The sequence below is a fragment of the Papaver somniferum genome, chromosome 5 (genome assembly GCF_003573695.1).
Source record: "Papaver somniferum cultivar HN1 chromosome 5, ASM357369v1, whole genome shotgun sequence".
NCBI classification, from domain to species: domain Eukaryota; kingdom Viridiplantae; phylum Streptophyta; class Magnoliopsida; order Ranunculales; family Papaveraceae; genus Papaver; species Papaver somniferum.
The window spans coordinates 188147000-188168529 of record NC_039362.1 but is presented as its reverse complement, the minus strand read 5'-3'; the positions used below and the strand labels follow the sequence as shown (position 1 = coordinate 188168529).

General features: G+C 34.8%; 1 protein-coding gene across 1 annotated transcript; it reads right to left on the bottom strand.

Moving 5' to 3' along the window:
- Positions 1 to 12827: 12827 nt before the first annotated feature.
- LOC113284000 (pentatricopeptide repeat-containing protein At5g16860-like) lies at positions 12828 to 17384 on the bottom strand. Its single transcript, XM_026533386.1, has 5 exons — positions 14620 to 17384; positions 14362 to 14418; positions 13865 to 13930; positions 13556 to 13768; positions 12828 to 13287 (listed from the first exon to the last, which is right to left on the bottom strand). Exon 1 carries the CDS (start codon positions 17379 to 17381, stop codon positions 14904 to 14906), a length of 2478 nt encoding a protein of 825 aa, XP_026389171.1. The 5' UTR covers positions 17382 to 17384; the 3' UTR covers positions 12828 to 13287; positions 13556 to 13768; positions 13865 to 13930; positions 14362 to 14418; positions 14620 to 14903.
- Between the last annotated feature and the right edge of the window lie 4146 nt (positions 17385 to 21530).

The following is a 21530-nucleotide window of genomic DNA, read 5'->3' as shown; positions in this document are numbered from 1 at the left end:
TAATTAAAATAATTCTTTTATAACTATTTGCATAGAATTTAATTGTTTTATGATTTCTACTAATTATTTGTTATTTTGTTTGATGTCGCATGCTTGGTTTTAATTACTTTTGATGTGTCATGCTAACAACTTACAACTAATGTTTTATGAAATCTACTTTGCCAAAGAATAGAGTTATTGTTTCTTTTGTTTTGAGCTATAAATGTCTAGGACTGATTTATGAACCCCATGAACATGAAAAGCAGTGGAATCCCGAGTCCCAGTAAATTCTTCATCCCGTGACATATTTTGTATATAATTTCTTATTTTTAGTATTTTTATATTTAAGCCTACAATCAATTCAACAAAGTCCGAGTGAACGACAACCTTCTTACCACTATATAAAACTTGATCACCATCCACTTTCCCGTGATGAAATATTTAAAGAATATGATCAGAATACATAATATTTTCATGCAAAACCCCCAATATGAAGATAATAAATGCAATTCACGCCCTCATGGAACCACCGGGTTTATGGCTATCTGATAGAAATCAAATCATTTCTCTCCTTATCAATCATTTCACCCATATCGGCAGATCACAAATTAGTAACTACAATGTCGATCTTTCTGGAATCATTAATTAAACCATACATATTGGATCCGGAAAATCTTACTCTAGTGTAAATTCTATCCAAGGAAGAAATCCGGTCTACTCTCTCACACATGAACTCTAGGGGTGCCCCCAGACCAGATGGTTTTCAAAAACCCTAGATAAAGAAAAACCCTGTCACAAAAGCTTCAAGAGTTGATAAATCCTGAAGGATCTTGGGACATTTCAAAGTTAGATGAATTCTTATGGCCAGAAAAAAATAACGAAAAAGACTTGCAATATCGTGTAAAATTAAAGATCCAAACTGAAATAGATGGAAACATAATCCATCGAGAGTTATTCTGCAAAAAATATTTAATTTTCTTATCAACCAAAATTCTGGAAATGAGGACAATAGTTATTTCTCTTGAAAAAAAAATGGAAGATGCAAGCAATTCCAAGGATTAGATTGCTTATTTGGAAATTAACTCAGAAAGCTCTCGTTATAGCAATCAGACTAGCAACTCATAGTTCAGAGACTTAGCCAGATTATCTTGTGCGCAATTCCGAAGCCCATGAGATTGAATAACACCTTTCAAGTTTTGTCCTTTCGCAAGATCCATCTGATTTGGTTGTTCTATGGACGGGGTTAATTCATAAACTTGCAGAGATTCGATAAGTATAGGGTAAAAAGATGGATCTCCGACTCAAGAAAACACACAATTTACAAAAATTTTTTTGCAGCCATCTATGGTTCATTTGGAAACATAGATGCTCAATAATATATGAAAACTTAATCCAGATCCAACAACCCTGATTGAAAGATTAAGAAGTTTATTCAATCTATCCCCTACTAAGGACAGATTATCATTTCAGCATTACCAGAAAGGAAAAACGATTAAACCTTCATGGACTTCTCTTCAATTAGATTGGATAATTTTTATTAAAGCGGCTTCAAGAAAGAATACTTATCCATCTGATATGCCTTGATCCTTTATTCAGTAGATCAAAAAGTATTTATACATATTTCAGGAAGTTCAGATTGGGCATCTTCAGCGGCTCATGCAGAAGCACTAACTTTTCTGAAGGCAAGCAAATGGCAAGAAGAAAACACATTATCAAGCGTTTCCATAGCGACAGACTGTAATTACTTGCGGATATAGTTAATAACAAATATAGTGCGCATATCTTTTCGCTAGCGGAAAATACTATTGAAGAAACTTTTTCAATTCAAGAAAAACTCCCTCAAGTGCAAGTTAGTTATATAAGCAGATATTACAATACAACACATGATTCCATAGAAAAGGGAACGAGGATCAAAAGTCTTCAACATATGTCAACTCACTTGCAGCAACGAGTTCGAAAATCTAGTACATTTTCAAATGTTTTCGATAAACAAGAAATTATAAACCTGTAATATTTACTTTTCCATAAAAAAAGAAAGATATTCTTAATTTATTTTTTATTAGTAGATATCGGAAGCAAAAAAGAAAAAATTACTTCACAAAAAATATATTTTGTTACTTTTAGAAGTCATTATAAAATTACTTTTAGAATTAAAATTTTATAAATAGTTCAATGTACCTATTTGATTAAAGACTTCAAATTTAAAGACACTAGATTATTAAACCAATGTGCATCATTTAAAAAGGTACATGAACCAACTACGACCACTACATTTTTTCAACTTATTCATGTAGTTTTATTTTATCGATGATTCATTTCCTATTTTTTGTTTTATCGATGATTTATTTCCTCATCATGGTCAGAACATCGACAATGTAATGAGAATCATGTATGATATTTGCATTGTCATAACCTTGTGTATCATCTCCAAATAAAAGATTTCCAAAGTCATAAAAAGTCACTCACCAGTTACTTTTGGTGTCGAGTTTCAACTTTTGGATCATGTCAGTTGTGTGGTAAAGAGAAAGTCTCGAGATTATTAACGTCTCCCTCTTCAAGCATATTTAACAAATGTTCTTGAGGTAAAATTGGTGTTTCGTCTTTGCCTGCTATCTAGTCAAGCATTTTGTCATCCCTCTATATACTATGAGCGTCGTGAACATTGATGTTATCTTTCTTTGCTTTACCTTGAATTCTTTATGGCTCCAACTTCAAATTGTACTGAACATACACCATGTCATTTATTCTCGATGGAATTAAATCATTGCATAGTTCGGTATGGTTTCCTTCAAACACATTCCAATTTTTCAATCATTATATTCTTCAAAGTTGCACTAATCCCTTTATAAATGTTATTTGAATGGTGTAATGATTCTTTCTTCACATTACTTGAAATGGTCGCTTTATTTTGGACTTTAGGTTCATCTGCATATATTCAGTTAATATAGCCGATGAAATTTTTATGTCTGGATCATGGTCACAAAATTCCTATGTATCTTTGTTAGTTGGAGTCTAATAAATATTGGAGCTTTTTAAGCTTTTAAACTTATCCTGAGGAAGGCACTTCGTTTCCTAGTCAATTTTGTATCCGACTAATAATATTAGTTGTAATACTATCTTGGAGAGGAGAGTAACTTAATTAGGCGAAATCTCTTACGTCCGACAGTTTAAATACTTCTTCGTGATAAAGAAGCGTTTACTAAAACCTGTTGGCTGGAAATAGAATATGTATTATTATTTTAGTTTTCGATTATTGATTCGATTGACTAACGGTTGTTAACTCTTGATTGCACCTAGTTTGATTATTCTTGAGATCCTTCTTTTCTGACATAAGGTCACTCAAATTAAATCAAGAGAGAATTTAGATCCGGTGTTGAACTGTGGTCATGCATTGTTAACAGATTCCTTCTTTGTGTGATCGATCATAAGTTGGAATCAAGTTTGTCATTGTGCAGGTACAAAAGACTATTGAATATTTGAGGACAAGAATATTTTCTTATTGGTTTTCGTATCTTTGTGATTTGCTTCGTTCACAAACTTGAACGTCTATGATCCTACTGGATCTGGTTTATATTTTATAGACTTGTTACTGTTAGTCTATTTAGATTGACAAGCTATCATTTGGTGGTACTCTTTAGTATTCGAATTTGGTAGTTCTGTTTGACTTGATCTGCTAAAATTGTTAATCCAGATCTTGGAAGATGTTAACCTGACTAAAGAGTTTAATTAATTTTAACCAGAAAAGCCTTTGTCACGCTCAACTGTAATATCTTTGATTAACTTCTTTAGATAATAAGAGTGGTTACCAAAAAGATTAGTAATTTATTGTTTGGAAAATGATTTAAAGGGTTGAGTGCTTAAAGTCTTCAGAGAGACTGAAGCAACTTAAGATAGTGGACTTTATCTTAAGATTCACGTGCATTGAACAGATTGGTTGTAGGAGCACGAATATTGAGGAAACTAGGTAACTAGGGGTAGTTTACTAGGTATCAACTATACAAAGTTTGTAGTGGTCTTTGTATAATGGCTTAATTATGAGAGTATTCAAAACTAGAGTAGGTCCCGGAGTTTTTCCTCATTTGCGGTTTCTTTTAATGAAATCTTGTTGTGTCTTTACTTTTACTTTCCACAATTATAATTAGCATTTTAGTTATAATTAAAAGTAATTATACGTTAATCCCAACGACTTGGATTGATCCATATATTTTAAGGTTCGACTTCAGACTTATACCATACATCAAATGTATACCTTGTGGTTGCTCTTGACAGTTCTTGTCTATATTAGATCACACAAGGTATCAGACTTATATGTTGATCGAAAAGATAGTGGTGTATTTGGTACCCTCGTTATTTCATTATATATGCGTAATTTTTATTAGAAAAAAAGGGAAAGTTGAATTTATTTTGATTAAGGTTTGTTCGTTGACGAAGATGGTATTCAAATACAATTAAGTTTTTATGCCTATTTTTAAGCAAATAAATTTATTCATAAAAGAAAAAGAAAATATAAGCATAAAGGGGACTGCAAGGTTGTGGAAACGTGAATTGTAGTACGAATTGTTTCGTCGGAGGAGGATTGAATCACATATGGAATAGCGAACCGTGTACTCATTGTCATTTTTATATACAAGTATGTCGGCACGCGCTTCGCACGTGTTTTTTTTGTTGTTGATAAATAAGGAACCTTTTCATTAATGGGATTTCAAGGTTACAATGAGTTTAAGTTCGAAAATAAGAGAATACAAAGTAACAAGAACATCCTGTAAGAGTGCAATACCGAGAAATCCGACAAGAGAAAGAGAAGGATTACTGGAGTAAGACAAATACAAGTATGAATAAGATCCGATTAAATCGGAAGAAGGATGGTTTTTCTCAGAATTAAATTCCAACCATTTAGTTTGTTTTTCTTCTTTAGAAAGAAATGCTCCCAAAGTAGGAGTGATTTGCCCAAATCTCTTGTAACTAGTGATGAAGCTTCCGTCATCAAAAAGACCACCGATGAAAATTTCGTCGCCGGATAAGTTGATGATGAAGATTCCGATGAAGAGTTCTCCGGAGACAACAAAGATGGAGATTTCGTCGTTGGAGAACATCACTATTGATCTTATAACCCAAGTAAATAACCAAGAATCTCCATTAAAACGAAGATAAACCTCAAAAGAGTAGATAAAACCACCAAAACGGTGTAGATAAGTTGAAAACATAATAAAAACTAAACTAGTCTACTAACTACCTAGGAAGCAAGTAATAATGAAGAAATCTGCTCAGATCTAGGAAGAAATCTGTTCAAAAATGGACCAGATCCGAGCAGAGTAGGGTTGTTTTTGATGGTTTTGGGAGAAGAAGAATGAGTGAGAGAGAGGATGCGTAAATTTATCGGGGTAGTTTGGGTGGCGTTCCATTTACACGTGCTTTTCTTTTGCTCTCTCATGAGCCTGTCTGCTCTATCTCTTTCTCGGTTCTTCTTATCTTGTGTCCCGGTGCATAAGATAAGCATTAAATGAGTAGGCTAAAACTACCTCGTAAGAAGTATTTTACTGGTTTCAAAACTAAACTGGGTAAACTACATGATATGCCATTATTACTCTTATAATAAAAAATGTTTTAATAATAAAATAACATAAACTAAACTGGGCTACATCTTTCGCCTTTCTTTGTTAAAACCGGAATACTGATTATGATGGATCCCCAAATGAAGGAACAAAAAATTATTACCGATAGAAAATTAGTCAAGACAATTAAGAGAAACTGAACTCATGGATTAACAGGGCCGAACATGTCAGTGGTAACTATCTCTCCATCTTCTTATCTCGAAATCATCTTGATCATCTTCGGTGTCTTCATATTGTTGTGTGAAGTTATCACGATGGGTCGGTCACATGATCATAAGATTTGGATTTTATTAGTCTTTATGAAACCTTGATCACAAACATATGAAATATGGGTCTTGTTAACTTGTGCTCCCGTGCACAAGTTAGTGAGGGTATAAATGGTATTTTTATTTATGTTTTCATAACCTTTTTTATCGAATTGTGTAACACCTCGGTAGAATATATTTACTTTAGAAATGAATACCAATTTCCATGAATACGCATAGACGTTCTCTCTTCTTCCTCTTTATTTCGTCTCTTCCCCTATCTTTTGTTTTCTCTCTCTCAATTTTTCTCTGAAGATGATAGAAAAACAGAAGTAAAATCTAAATACAACAATTTAGGTTTAAGTCTTGGTAAGTTGGATTGGGTTCCTTTATCTAATTAAATCTCTGAATATAAAAAGTGAGATCACGTTTTGCCAAATCCGAGCTATATGAGATTTTTTTGTTGTTTATTGATACCGTAGTATGATGGGTTCATGATTTAAATAAAATCCCCGAATGTATATATTTCATGGGTCTTCTTATCTTGTGACCCGGTGCATAAGATAAGCATTAAATGAGTAGGCTAAAACTACCTCGTAAGAAGTATTTTACTGGTTTCAAAACTAAATTGGGTAAACTATATGATATGCCATTATTACTCTTATAATAAAAAATGTTTTAATAATAAAATAACAGAAACTAAACTGGGTTACATCTTTCGCCTTTCTTTATTAAAACCGGAATACTGATTACGATGGATCCCCAAATGAAGGAACAAAAAATTATTACCGATAGAAAATTAGTCAAAACAATTAAGAGAAACTGAACTCATGGATTAACAGGGCCAAACATGTCAGTGGTAACTGATCTCTCCATCTTCTTATCTCGAAATCATCTTGATCATCTTCGGTGTCTTCATATTGTTGTGTGAAGTTATCATGATGGGTCGGTCACATGATCATAAGATTTGGGTTTTATTAGCCTTTATGAAATCTTGATCACAAACATATGAAATATATACATTCGGGGATTTTATTTAAATCATGAACCCATCATACTACAGTATCAATAAACAACACGAAAAATCTCATATAGCTCGGATTTGGCAAAACGTGATCTCACTTTTTATATTCAGAGATTTAATTATGATAAAGAAATCCGATCCAACTTACCAAGACTTAAACCTAAATTGTTGTATTTAGATTTTATTTCTGTTTTTCTATCATCTTCAGAGAAAAATTGGGAGAAAAAAAATAAAAGGTAGGGAAAGAGACGAAATAAAGAGGAAGAAGAGAGAACTTCTATGAGCATTCATGGAAATTGGTATTCATTTCTAAAGTAAATATATTATATCGAGGTGTTCCACAATTCGATAAATTTTTTTATGAAAACATAAATAAAAATATCATTTATACCTACACTAACTTGTGCACGGGAGCAAAAGTTAACAAGACCCCTCTTTCTCCTGTAGTCCTGCTTAGGGCTGCATAACGGGTAGGGTGGGTAGGATATGGCCTATACCCGTCACCCTACCCGTTCACTGGCGGTAAGAAAATTTTACCCGCCACCTACCCGCCAAATAATGGATGGGGTAGGATACGGTTAAAAAACTGGCTGGTAGGGTAGGGTTGGCGGGTATGAGTAGGGTTTGTGCTCCCCTAGGTAGGGTGGGTAGGATATGGCCTATACTCGCCACCCTACCCGTTTACTGGCGGTTAAGAAAATCTTTACCCGCCACCCTACCCGCCAAATAGTGGATAGGGTAGGATACGGTTAAAAAACTGACGGGTAGGGTAGGGTTGGCGGGTATGGGTAGGGTATGTGCACCCCTAGTCTTGCTAATTTGTTTCTCTTTCACATTTACGTTTTTAACCTCATTTAATTTAAATAATAGTATCTATTAGAGTTATAACAGTAAGGGCAACATCGGAATATAAAAATCTCTAGCTTCTCACGTGTTTTCCTAGTGCCCTCTCATGGGACCATGGCACGCATGACCCATTCTCTTTGTTTTTGTTTCTCTTAATTTGATTTCTCATTTTTACCTTTTTAACCTCACATAATTTAGATAGCATTTTTTACAAAACAACAAAATTAAGGGCAATCGGGTTTTCAAAAATTACAAGTACTTTTCATGAACAGTACCCAGGGAGAGTTGGCTTTATAATCAAGCATGTTATAGGGGTGGCATGGTTTATTAGAGGGGCGGCAGTGTAATAGTAATGTCCCTCTAGTTGGTTAGGGGATGTCCTATAAGGGTTGTAAATTGACTAGATTACCCTTCCCATTTTTTAACCTAAATCAAAGCTAATTGAAAATTTGTTTTATTTCTTCTTCTCTTCTCCTCCTCCCATCAACCGTAACCTCCATTAAAACTTAAAATTTCATCGTCTTCGATTAATCGACGATTCAAAAATTAATCAAGTGTGGTGTAATGACTTATATGAGGTATGTTTTGAAAACCCAGTTACGATTTGGTTTATTTTGTTCGATTTAAGTTTAATTAGGGTTTAGATGAAAATTGAAATTGAAGTTTCTGGGTTTATGTGAGTTATGGTTGATTTTAACTCAATTACGAACCGTAACTGGAGATTTTGATGTTGTTACGGTTGGTAATAGTTCAATTACCAATTGTATATTCTTATATCTGAAAATTTTCTTCAGTTACGGTTGGTAACCATTTTAGTTTACGAACCGTAACTCAGTTACGGTTGGTATCGAGCATTTGGATACCAACCGTAACTGAGTTACGGTTGGTATCGAGCATTTGGAAACCAACCGTAACTCGGTTACAATTGGTATCGAGCATTTGGTTACCAACTGAGTTACGGTTCGTATCGAGCATTAATTAGTTACCAACCGTAACTGGTTTTATGATTGGGTTTTCTTCAAATTTAACCAGTTACGGTCGGTAGTTCATCTTTTACGAACCGTAACTTCGATTTACGGTTGGTAATGAGCAAAATTCCAAACGTAATTAGCTCTGAAAATGTAAAAAAATTGATTTTTTTTTACGTACTTTAGATAACTTTGAGCAACAAAAAGCTAGTTGGGACTAATTTAGAATTATACCTGGTCATTTTCAGGTCCTGGTTCTTCATTTTGTTGGTTAATTTCTTCAATTGATTGAGATTGACCTTCTCCTCTAAATTTTTTTTAACTCTAAAAATCTGATTTTGGTTGATTTTGAGTTAATATAAGTGAAATTAATCATTAACACTAAACTTGATTATCATCACTAAACTAGGTAATCAATTATGAGGGTTAATTTGTCATTTTCAAATTTTTTTAATAAGAAACACTTGAATTATCATGTAATGACCTTTTTGTCCTATTACAATGCCGCACCTCTAATCATCAATCATGTCGCCTCTATAAGAGGCTTGTTTATAATAGTGCAAGATACCTTTGAAAAAGTAACTACGAATGTACATATGAGAAATAAGATTATAAACTCCCCCAAAAGATTATAATTATAAAATACAACATAAGTGCATTATTGTCGCAAGATAATCCAAGACAGTCCGTAGCTCGGTGGTTTAATTAATTCTCACCTAAGTACATTTACATTTAAGTAATGGGTATATTGTTGTCAAGTAAATTCCCTATATTTTGATTAATCAAATTTCACCTTAAAATCATAAAAAAACTGGTTGAAAACCATTTGACGGGGGAAGAAGGAATATCTTCTATGATCATGTTCTCCAATATTAGTGACGATGAAAATGTTAGATAACCATCATATTCGTAATGCGCTACACATGGTTTAGCAGTGGATTAATATCTAAGTGCTCTGAAGAATTTTGTTTTGGTATGTGATTTGTTCTAGATCGTAAACATCCACTTGGTCCAACAGTTCCAAAATTCTGGTTGAGAGTATTTTTGAAATTTTCTAGTTAAAGAATCAGAAAATGGATCATTTATCCAAATATTTTTAAAACATGGTTCAAATGGACGAGTAAAATTAGTATGGGTGAAATGGACAAAAAAAAATTAACAAGGATGAAAATGGATTCATCTTGGCTTAAACTTAAAATATAGCGATGATGAAACTGGATGCATCCTGTGTAAATTAAAAAATTAGAAAATAGTATTTGAAAATTGACAGAATAAAACTGTTTACATCCTGGCTATTTTTACATTTTTATCCATTTAAACAGTATCAAAATTTAAGTGTCTTTTTCACTCAGGTTTTTATTGATTTTGATCTTTTTAACCAATTTTATGTTAAAGAATTGATTAGACGGTACGAGGAAGAGTTTCACTCACATTATGGATGATCTCTCTAAAAGGCGAAGCTGCTACGTACCCCTACTTTCTCCCCGCATTCCTCTTCCAATAGGTGACAACAATACTCATCGCTAAATCTGCTTGTGCCCTCTCACGGAGAAAACAGGGGCCCATCATTATCAGTTATGTGAGAGTGGGAGAAAATTTGAAGAACAATCCGGGGGCATTTTGTATTTTTGCCCCGAAGGTCTTACTGTTAATTGCCTTTACAAGTAAGTGTCCAACAGTTGAGTTTGCCAGACACTTTATGGTTGTATCAAGAGATTTGGTGCCCGAAGCTGCTAGAGCTGGGAAAATTGGGTTAGTCCAGATATGAGACAAGTGGTGACGCCCCTGGGACGGTAGCGCAGGAGGCTGCTTTTGTGTGTAGCCAACGATAGACGCCACATCACTTGTTCTCTCCCTTTCCTCGTGTCCTATATCTGAACCATGTTTTTGCCTTTGTTTTTGTCCCAGCTTTAGTGTTTTTGATTGGTGTCGAATCCCACTTGCTCTTGGGTGAGAGTTTTGTCATTCTATCTTCGCATGCTACTCTTCTTATAAAACTAACTTTAAAAGAAAAAAGTAAAACCGGTGTAAGACGGTGGATTATGTTAGAAACTCACACGGTTGCTGTCTGGCTAGATATGATTCATTTATACTTTGTACTTGCATGGAGCTTAATCAACATGCACTCATCCATTAATATAGTATGTCTATAGCTGGTTAAGCAATCATTTAGCTTTTTCCTTTAGATATAAACTGATTTTTTTTTAAGCATTATAAACTGATATAGTAGCACACCACTTCCTGTAGATCTTTTTTTCTTTGTTTACTTTATTTCCTTGTGAAGGTTTATGACGATGAAAGCAATAGCACTTTAGCTTTCCAGTTCCCACTTACTTTCTTTTTGTTATATCTTCAAGTGAAATGAAAGTCTCTGAAATAACCAAAAAAAAAAAACAAGACTCTTTACCAGTAATTTTGCAACTTCTTAGCAAAACACATTTTTCTATTAACGGAATCTGTTCAAAAGCAGCAGTTAAGTGCTGTTTCAACTACAAAACAATGCCCTGCTTTCTATGTTCTTATATCATGCATACATATTCTCACGTCAGTCAAAATCTCTTTTTGGTCATAAAGATACATGCACTTGGGTGCGGAAAGAAAGCAAAACGAATTCGAGTGAGGCACATTCTGTTATCTCCTGGTCCAACCATCATTCTCAACTTAATATTATCTAATAGCAACAGTATGTGATAGTAGTTTTTTAAAAGAATGAAATTAGTTTAAGGTGGTGTTAGCTAGATTCCTTCTATGTATCCATGGACCAGAAAGGTCTGAAATTGAAAGAAATCAATGATAGTAGGACACGACTCATTAATTTATCTATACTCAGTATATTTAAGCTCATTAAAAGTATCATTAAGCATTAGTTGTGGTTTAATCAAATGAAATGACAGGTTTTGTCTCTTAAACGGCTGCACTGTTCGGTAAAAAAATTGGGATTAAAAGAAGTCAACAAGGTCAAGTAGGTATTTACTGTTCCTTAATTGACTTGATTATGGATTTTTTTTTTTTTTTTTTTTGTGAATGATCGATTTTTATAGTTGTAGGACTTCTGGATGACGATATTATGCTTGATTAGCATTATTATCTGCTTGTTAAAAAGTTCTATATGGTGTATTTATTTAATAGCAAATTAGCATTCACTGAAAATCCTGAGGTTTATTCTTCCTGCCCGGAAAAGGTGCTTTGTTGCTTCAAAAGTGCATGGCCAGAAATGCAGTGGTAAGAACATTCAATTTAAATACTGCCTCTGTGTTTGCAAAAGAGATACCGTTACTTTTGCAAACGAGATACCGTTACTTTTGCATAAACGGAGGATATATTTGAATATAAGGCTGTTTTTAAGTCTGATGAGTTGTGACATCTAACCGAAACATGCATGGATCAAATTCTATAGCCATCGTTTATGTACATAACCATCATTTTGTATGGTGATATAATACATGTGAAAAAGCAAGTATTCACCTTTAGAAGCCTTGCTAGTGTTTTGATATACGTTCCTTTACAGAACAAGAATTATGGAGTGATTATTGTGGTCAATAATCAACACACGAAAGTCCCCTAAATAGAAATGATTTAGCTACACAAATCTCTTTATATATTTGATCCAAAAGCCACATTTACACGTCACCTTAAATAGTTTATTCTTTGCCTTTTTCCTAATCTTTGCTTTACTAAAAAGCGTATAAGTTTTCTTTTGGTGAAGATGGATAGAATGCAAGAATCTCCTGTGATAACGCAAGACAAGACGCTAACGATATCATGTTTTGTGCAAATGGAGAAGCCGCTAACGGAAACTTAATAAAGAAAATGTGAGGAGTTTTGTTGGGCAAGTGAGAGCAGTTGTCCATACTTGTCAATCCCGCTGATAACCCTCTTTGGAGATTACATTTGCTGTGAAAACCAATTACCCAGGACCATAAAAATGCTCAAGATAGATTTTTGTTTGTTGGTTTATGACCGTGTAAGCATTATCACTATAGCTTTCCAGATCCCATTAGTTCTTTTTAAATATTCTTTCTTCAAGTGTAATGAAAGTCTCTAACAAATCCAAGGAAAATGACTTTATACCTGTAATTTTGTAACTTGTAAGTAGCTTACATAACACATTTTTCTTTTAATTGAATCTTTTAAAGGTATTTTAAGTGCTGCTTCAACTACAAAACAGTGCCTTACTTTCTATATTTTTGTATCTTCAGAGCATCTTGAACCATGCATATTCTTCTTTCAGTCAAATCTCCTTTTGGTAAAAAAAAAAAAAAAAAACACTTGCGTGTGGAATGAATTCAAGTGAGGCACACACATTCTGTTATCTCCTGGGCCCTGGCCCATCTTATCTGCATTTGTCTCGTGACTCTATGTTCTCATGAAAGTGCATCACCCCTTGGATGCTAGTGTCCCATCATGCATTAAGCGGTTGGAATATGCTTGGCAGACACCATAGATGCTCAGTAATGCTGCAGATCTTCGGCACTTGAAAGTTGGCTTTCATGTTTATGGGATGCGAAGGACTTGAAATTAGAGGTCTCGATGTTAGTTGATGAGCTCGGGACAGGCACTCTTGAGCTGCTGCTGGAACTGCATTCCTTTGTTTTGGTTGTAAAACAGCACACCTGAAGAAAAGAAAAAAAAACTGTGTCACCGCATAGTGTTTTATTAAAATTTCACTAAGTTCGCACGATCTAGAATTTCGAAAAGAAGAATAAATAAATAGTAACAGATTGGTAACTCAGGTAGTCAGGTACACCTGAATCAAGGTTTACATATAGTAGTGCCCAGAGTAAGATAATTATAGATAAAAAAAATGCTCAAGTTCGCTCAACAAATAATTCAAAAATTAATGCTACACAAACATATTCTAAGTTGGAAACTGATGCAAACCTGTGTGCTTCATAGACAGGTTTAGCTGCAGACTAACCAAGGATAGAACGGATTCTCTTCATGAATATTGACAACACTACTGCCTAAAAAATAGTGACCAACAGTCCAGGAGTCAGACCCTAGAATGACTTTCCTGCACCGGCCAATTCCAGACCTACCTCAATTGCCTGTAGCTATGAATAGGAACAGACGAACAGTTAGGCCAGGAAGATCCTGCAGCAGCAACAAGCAGAACACCCTTGTCATTCTTTTTAAAGCATCATATCCGCTACTATCAGACCTCCATGAGCCATCAGTTATTAGTCGTACCTTCTCCATCTTCAAGATATCCCCAGGTGCAAATTTCTCATGAATATTCACAAAATTGCGACCTATCTGAAAATAAAAATTTTGGAAACAAATGACTCACACAATCACGTCTTTAAACAGACTAGAATAACATTCTCTAAATATTATAAACAAGACTACTGAGAACCAGTTTGTTTATGCTAGAAGGTAAGGTTTTCAACCCAGAAGAATTAACATACCGCACCAAGCAAACTCTTTATCTCAAAAACTGCAAATTTGTCTGTTGATACCCATTTTCCACAGAAGATTTTTTCATATAAACATTGAAAAAGAAGTGTTCTCTATTTTCTTGATGCATACTGAAAAGCAAACACATAGCTCTTGAATAATGCCCCAAGAGTTTAGCTTGGTCTTCGTTTTTTAACCTTTTCTGGACAGCTATCCAAGTTATATTATTTGTTTTGAACCAAGCCAGACTATGCCAAAAGCACAATAAGTCAATTTGGTAGAAAAGTTACCTGAACTGCTGGCATTCCGCACAAGGCTATCCTGATAGTTGGTGTTCAACTAGACTGCTGGAACAAAAGCACAAAAATAGTCATATCTCTGCCCAGAATAAATCTTGAAACTAATATAGGGTCAAAACCATCATATGAGATAAAGCAGTTTGATGCATCACATGACTTAAAGATCATATTTGCGCGCAGTAAGGAACATGTAGGCCTACTTTTGATCCATTACAGACAAATTACATTGAGAAGGTTACTTGAGGAGACCTCAATTTGACGTGACGTTTGATGAGAAAATGATGTTGATGTTGCTGTTGAAGGAGCTTCTCGACATAATCTTTTTTTGAGAGCTTCACTGGCAAGAGGGAGGTTTAATAATCTCCCTGAACTTCTCACTGCACTGTTAGCTGCTTCTGAGACCTCCAAAAACTGCTGAATCAACTTTCCACCTTTAAGAGTGTTCCGAAATCTTCACCTTTTCTTGCTCTCTATACTGTACTGTATAATGTTGACGAAGCCTATCTGGAGCTAGTATCAGGTGGTTCTCATCATCACCAATACCCTTTGCAAGAGCAGGATCCTTTCTTAAAATGATGGAAGCGACTTGGATCCCGCACTATAATTTCATGATCCACAATCTTGGATATAAAAGTTATGGCACTATGACAGTCACCGCAGATACGAAGGTTCTTAATAATCCGAATTGGCGCTCCAGGGTATGAGGTAAGAATCCCATAAGCAAGAGCAAGTTTCTCACTGTGTTCAGATAAAAGATCGTTTTTCTCCTCATCAGCCACATCATGAAGAGCATAACGGGTTTTCGGTATATACCCAAGTTCCTTGATTCGCAAAATCAGATCCGCAAGAACCTTATAAATCTGTTCTGATTGTGGGTGAGACCTATCCCCCACAAAAAATGTGGTGTTACCCTTCTTTCCTTGAACATAACTGTACCCAGGTCTCTTCCTGATCCCAGATTTCTTCATCAATGACCTAATCCTTGCTACGTCGTTCCAACATCCAGCATCAGCATATATATTTGAAAGTAATGTATAGGAACCATCATTTTCAGAATCCATTTCTAACAGTTTCTTTGAAGCCAATTCCCCCAATTCCACATTGGTATGAGTTTTACAAGCACTAAGCAGTGCTACCCAAACAATTTGACTTGGTTCCACAGGCATTCTATTGATAAGTTCAACAGCTTCATTTAATCGACCAGCTCGACCCAAGACATCAACCATACAAGCGTAGTGTTCCACTTGAGGAATGACTCCAAAATCCTTCGTCATATTGTTGAAATAATTGATCGCTTGATCTACCATACCAGAATGACTACAAGCATAGAGCACAACAACAAAAGTGAGTCCTTCGGGAACAAAACCTGCTTTTAGCATTCCATCAAAATACTCTAAAGCATCTTCACCTCGGCCATGCATTCCGTAACCAGTCATTAACGAAATCCAAGAGACGTCATTTCTTTGTTTCATATTGTCAAAGACATTACGAGCTGCATCAACATCCCCACATTTAGAATACATATCTATCAGACAATTGGCCACATGTAACATAGAATTCTCATATCGGTTTCGAAGAGCATATGCGTGGATCTCTTTACCAGACCTCAATGCAGAAAGACGAGAACATGCCATTAAAACACATGATATTGTAAAGGCATTTGGAGTGCTAGATCCTCTCATCATTTCAGAAAACACTTTCACTGAATCATTAGCATCTCCTTGTTGTGCATAACCACCTATCATGGCAGTCCAAGTCACTACATTCCTCTCTATAAATGTTAATGAGTCGAAGATGCAACGGGCACTACTAACATCGTGGCATTTTGCGTACATGTCAATAAGTGCATTATTCACCATTTTATCTTCTTCATGACCAACCCCCTCTCGTTTTAGAATGCATTTCATCGAATAACAATGGGTCTCTTTCCCTTGAAGTAGAGCTCCAGCGGTGGCACAGCCTGAAAGAAGAGATATAAGTGTGACAACATTTGGCACAGACCCTGAAATCTGCATTTGTCTAAACACATCCAAGGCTTCACAACCATGTCCTCGTTGAGCATAACCTGCAATTACAGCACTCCATGTAACCACATCCATTTCAATTCTCTTCTCTTTCATTTTCTCAACCAAAAGCAATACATCTTTAAAAGACCCACTCTGAGAATACGCAGTCACCATTGCATTCCAAGTAACTACATCTTTATCCTCCATAACGTCAAAAACCTTCTTTGCATGATCCATCATTTTACACTTAGCATACATATTAAGAATCGCATTACCCACGAAAACATCATCAAATAACCCACTCCTTACTGCTAAACCATGAACTTGTCTACCATGCTCCAAAGCTCCGCCAGAACCAAAAGTTGGAAGAATGTTAACCAAACTCACCACATCTGGCAAAAGCTTAACACTTGTCGTCATTCTCATGAACAACATCAAAGCTTCATCTGAATCCCCAGATTGCATATAAGCAGCAACAATTGAATTCCACGAGACTTTATCAGTCACACCCCTCTGACACATTTCATCGAACATCTTCCTAGCGTCTTCTAACGCACCACATCTGGCATACATTGCCACCAAAGAGTTACAAACAAACACATTCGATTCAAACCCATTATTACAAATAACAGCATGAACAATTCTACCTCTACGAGTATCAGGAATCTCACCGCAAGCTTTAAGAACAAAAGGGTATGTATAATGATCAGCAGTCCATCCCATCCCCGTCATCCGAGAAAACAAACTCAAAGAATCATTAAACAATCCGATATGTACATCTTTTTTTATAAGAACATTCCACCAGTAAACAAGAGAAGGAGATGGCTGTAGATGTTCTAAGACAGTAAGTGCGTAACTAGGACATTCACATGATAAGTACATTGATATAATGTCAATGGCCATCTGTTTGCTGGTTCCTCTAATAAGGGTTTGCTGGTGAAGAAGTTTGGCATTGCGAAGAGAAGTGCATTCTTTCAAGAGGCGATATGCAATCTGTTTTGCCATACCAGTGACAAATTTAGAGTTTTTTTTTTTTTTTTTGCCGCTACAATCACTTGCGTTGCATAAATGTTCTGACTTCTGGGCGTATAGTTTAAAAAACGGTCTTTATTCCGAAATAACGGCCGTTTATTTCGAAAAACTTTGGACCCCGGTATATATTCTGTTCCTCTCAGAGAACAATTCATTTGGCCTTTACCTTTACTCTTTCCATGGCTAAAAACTCACACAGTTTGTTTATATTAGAATGTGGGCACCCAACTCAAAACAAATTGGTAAGGAGTGGAGTGGCCATAAGGATTATAAACCGCAATATTTTAGATTATCCAAACAATGTGGAACTAATAATCTCAACACGCTCCCTCATGTGTAGTCTCGTTGGGTCTAACACGTGGACTATAAATTCGGTTGATGCGAAGTAAAGGCGTGGTCAAATGAATCGTCGCAAATAGCGTGCTCTTATATTATGTTAGAATATGGGCATCCAAATCGAAACAAATTGGGAATCAGTAGAGTGGCCTTGAGGATCATAAACCGCAGGATTTTAGATAACCCAGGCGATGTGGGACTAATAATCCCAACACACCCTCTCACGTGTAGCCTCGTTGAGTCTAACACGTGGACATTAAAATCGGCTGACGCAGAGTAAAAATGCGGTCAAACCAATTGTCTTTGTTACCATGTTAGAATATGGGCATCCAACTCAAAACCAACTGGAAATGAGTGGACTGGCCCGAAGTGTTACAAACTCAAGATCTTAGATAACCCAGACAATGAGGGACTAATAATCTCAACATTTTAAACCTGGAATTCCCGTAGACTATCATTTGAAAATCTTATAAAGGGGTTTTAAATCTAATGGAGTATTTCAATATTCTACTCGAAGAGATTGCATTAGGCATTTTAAGTCGATTACTAACTGAATTTGTTCTTGAATGCAAGTTAGTTTTCACACACTGGAGAAGTCTTGTTCATCGTCTATTATTCTTGAAGATGCACTTACATCATTTCAATCATCATGATGCTTCTAGTAAGTTGGGTTTTATTGCTTTGACTTTGGTTCATGTTATGGTGTGATCTGTGTTGCTCGAGAGAAAATTTATATTTGTAACCCAATCACCAAATAGTATAATATACTTCTAGAAATTAACAAAGTTGGAATATATTATAGGGCGAGCGGCTTTGGTTATACCAATGAATAAAAAGTTGTAGAAAAATATGTGAAAATAAGATCAAGTTTATGGAATTTTACATATATACACTAGGCAGTGTCCATGGATGAAGAAACCTTAAAAGTTCAATTTTGGAATCATAGAACGTTGGGGAGAAGCTAACTTTTTTCAATGGAGCTCCTTATTAGCTGTATTATGAATTGGAAATGACTGTTCTCTTCGATTTGGTTGAGGAAAGGTTCGGTGAACATCTGTCACTTCCTTTGCCACAAAATGATGAGTTTTATAATTATTATACACTAGGTGTTATGGATGGGTGTTTGTCTTATGTTTTTAATGTACGTGTTGCTACTATAAAAGAAGGATGATAATCATGGCATGAAACAGATAGACGGACATTAGTGATCGGGTTGGAGTAAAGTGTTTAGCTTTTATGTCAACAATTTCTTTATCGTCACGAAGAGTTATAGTGTTTTAACTTACATGGATAACCATATCGAAATTTGAAACCCATAATCTTCAACCTCAAAAATGACTGTGGATTTTAAAGAGCACTTTGATAAAGTATTTCCTCACAAAAACACCTCAGTTTCAATGAGAGAATTAGCGGAAGAAGATACGAAGGTAATGGAGCCAGTTGAGAAATGAAGAGACGAAAACCCATAATCAACTTTCAGCCAGCTGTAGGAGGATGATATTATGGATGCCTATGTATAAACTGGTAATATTCGTTGACATTCATTTCAATTTGGATATATAACACTGAACCTAAAGTTAATGACATAGTTTTAATGAGTAATATATGTAGCCTATTGTTACTTTGTCTTTGTATCATCGATCTAACTTTATAGGAGTGTTTTCTTACTTGCTTATATTAGTTACTCTGCATTTCATAGTGACTTGACCTTATCTCCAACGGAAATATAACGTATACTTTAGTAACTTATTTCGTTTTATGCATAGGAGTCTAAGTAAGTGCTGACACAATTACAAAAAGTGAGGGCTTTCCCAGATGCATCGAGGGATAAATTTTCGTCTTGCTTTTAAATACTAATTGCTGATAATTTTGGGACTAAGGGCTTGGTTGTTATTGTTGTTGTTATGTATATCTTTCGTCTGATATTGCAACAATTCTTGTTATGTTAATGGATTACAAAAAATGATAGTTTGAATTGGGAAAACCTCGCACATGTTTGTCTTCATTGATCCATAGATATAAAAAGAAACCTACAAACAAAGCTCGTTGTGATAATACCATTTCCATAAAAATGTACCTTGCTGATGCAGGAGCATAATTAGTTTGTAGTTTTTTTTCTATTAGTTTAGTTACTTATCTAAGTTGTTAGATGACTTTTTTATAATTAAATGTTAGGATTAAAAGTGTCATTATTTAGGATTAACTGAGAAACCCTATTAATATATATAGGCTTAAGAAACTCTTTTGCAGGTAGTTATTATTATTATTGAATTCTATTTCAGTCGAGTTTCTGCATAAGAACTCATCTTTATCTACGTTCTGTATAAATCACCCCTAGTTTTGTTCTTGATAATTTGTTGTGCCCTAAGGTTGGTATTGATTCAAAGAGATGCTATATTTGTTTTTCTCTTCATCATGGTTGGACGTAGTAAAGGTCGTGGAAAAAGAAAAAACGAATATCAACAAACAAAGATCGTTGAACTTAGAAGGATGATTCAAGACTTATTGCGAACTGTTAGAAAAATCCAGCGACATAAATGTTCGGAAGCTGAGATAGAGAATCCGGAAGGCGAGCGTGGATATTTTTATAATTTTATTTTACTAAATTTGATTTACTCGTTTAATTTATAATTAACTAAGTTAATAGAATATGCCAAAAAAATAAAAAAATATGTTTAGATTATGTTATTAATAACAACGAAATATGATCTTTGATTAGGGTTGAAAGTTTTTTACTTTCCGATTATTATGATTTGAGTAAAATATGATGACATCCTATTGACATAAAAAACATTTTAAAACATATCATATTAATTTTTTTCTTAACTTTACGATAAAGTTATTGTATCTTAACACATGAGACGTATTACCGTTATTAAGTTGATAGTAATGGATATAAAAATTTATTAAGTTCCAACCTAATCTCTTTTCTTCTTCATCCCTACAACTCAACAAAATACAATTTTTTTCTTTAAAAATATAAAAAAAATAAAAATAAAAATAAACTCAACCAAATTTCTATTTCTTCTCCGTCCCCAAAGCAAAGTCAGGCATGGACAAATCCAATGAAAGAAAAGATAATAAGACTATTGAGTCTGAGCCCTGCAACAAGGATGCCTAGGATAGGGTCCTGACTTATTGCGAGTAATGTGACAGATAAGTAACTGGACCTCCAGAAGTACTCACATACATGTCTATCCGACTCATACTCCTTTTCAAAACATTTTTGACCAAACTATAAAAAATCAATAAATGAGAAAACTGAGCATACAGTGAAAAATAAAGTGACAACCGTAATATAAAGGGAAGGAGCGGGATTCCACTTTGACTTACAATTCTACAACTAAAATAACTTGCAGACAATATTACGAAGGTGACATCCTCATAGAACCTTACCAAAGTATAACAAATAAAAAATGTTCACATTTAACATTTAAGCAAGTAAATAGCATGCAAAACCAGTGTCTTATAAAAACAGCGATTGGCTTGACCCTAATGTTCTTAAAAAATATATAACGAAGATTACCACTTAGTAAGTGTACCCATGAATCATCTTGCTAGCTGATTTATTCGTAAATAACAACTTTCTGTCTTCTAGATTTCAGCAGATTCCATTACTTATCTACCTTCTTCTCTAAATTCTCTCAACGACACTAAGGTGTTCTTGTGAGGGAATACTAGCCTAAATGAAACAACATCTAGAAACATATTATAGGTGAAGCTATTGGATCGTAAACGTTGATAAATTTATAATCGAAACATAAAACACTGCCTCTCTTGGTAACA

What these genes read in the sequence shown, in the direction of transcription:
- LOC113284000 (XM_026533386.1), bottom strand. Translation starts at nt 17,381, where the DNA reads ATGGCAAAACAGATTGCATATCGCCTCTTGAAAGAATGCACTTCTCTT.